The 688-nt window shown below is 62.8% G+C and overlaps 1 protein-coding gene across 1 annotated transcript in view; it reads right to left on the minus strand.

Moving 5' to 3' along the window:
• Positions 1-583, minus strand: part of LOC102037174 (disintegrin and metalloproteinase domain-containing protein 9) — a 29,013-nt gene extending 28,430 nt beyond the window's left edge. Inside the window, exon 1 of the mRNA XM_031063833.1 lies at positions 433-583. Coding sequence (XP_030919693.1) covers positions 433-583 — 151 coding nt within the window. The remainder of the gene's footprint in view (positions 1-432) is intronic.
• Positions 584-688: the final 105 nt, after the last annotated feature.

The raw sequence follows: 688 nt of genomic DNA on the forward strand, positions 1-688 counted from the left end.
GGGAAAGAACCTTTTCATAATGTGTTAGAAGCACATGAGAGCACACCGTGTCACCCCCTGCCCAGGCAATACCACAGGTACAGGTGAGCACAAGAAACTCCCGAGAATGAGAAGGCATCCCAGGCTTTGCCCTCCTCTACAAGCATCAGGCATCCTGCCCTGCTCCACCAATCGCCCGCGGACAACCTGCCAGGGCAATTTCGGAGCTCTGCATCATCCTCCAGAAAAACCAGGACCAAACACCTGACAAACCCATTACATTAGGAGCAAGTAATGGCAAAGTGGAGTCAATTTACTGGGGAAAAGAGCACAAATACACCCGAACCTGGGCTGCCTCCCATTCCCACAGGGCCGGGTGGCACTGGACAGAGCCGCGCAGCACAACGGCGGCTCGGACGGAATCAGTCGCTGAGCCACCGCGCTGCCCGTTACCGGCAACGCCGACCCCTGAGAGCCCTTCCCCGGTGCGAAGGGTGTCCGCTCTTCGGGCGAGCGCGGCGGGCGCCCCCGAGGGAGGGGTCCCGGGATCCCAGAGTCCAAGCTGGGCCCCGTTTGAGGCGGTTCGGCCCCGGCTGGGCCCCATTTGAGCCGGTTCGGCCCCGGTCGGGCCAAGTTTGAGCCGGTTCGGCCCCGGCTGGGCCCCATTTGAGCCGGTACGGCCTCGGGATTCGGTCCCGAGAGCCGCGCG

Source organism: Geospiza fortis, unplaced genomic scaffold, assembly GCF_000277835.1.
Source record: "Geospiza fortis unplaced genomic scaffold, GeoFor_1.0 scaffold417, whole genome shotgun sequence".
NCBI classification, from domain to species: Eukaryota; Metazoa; Chordata; class Aves; order Passeriformes; family Thraupidae; genus Geospiza; species Geospiza fortis.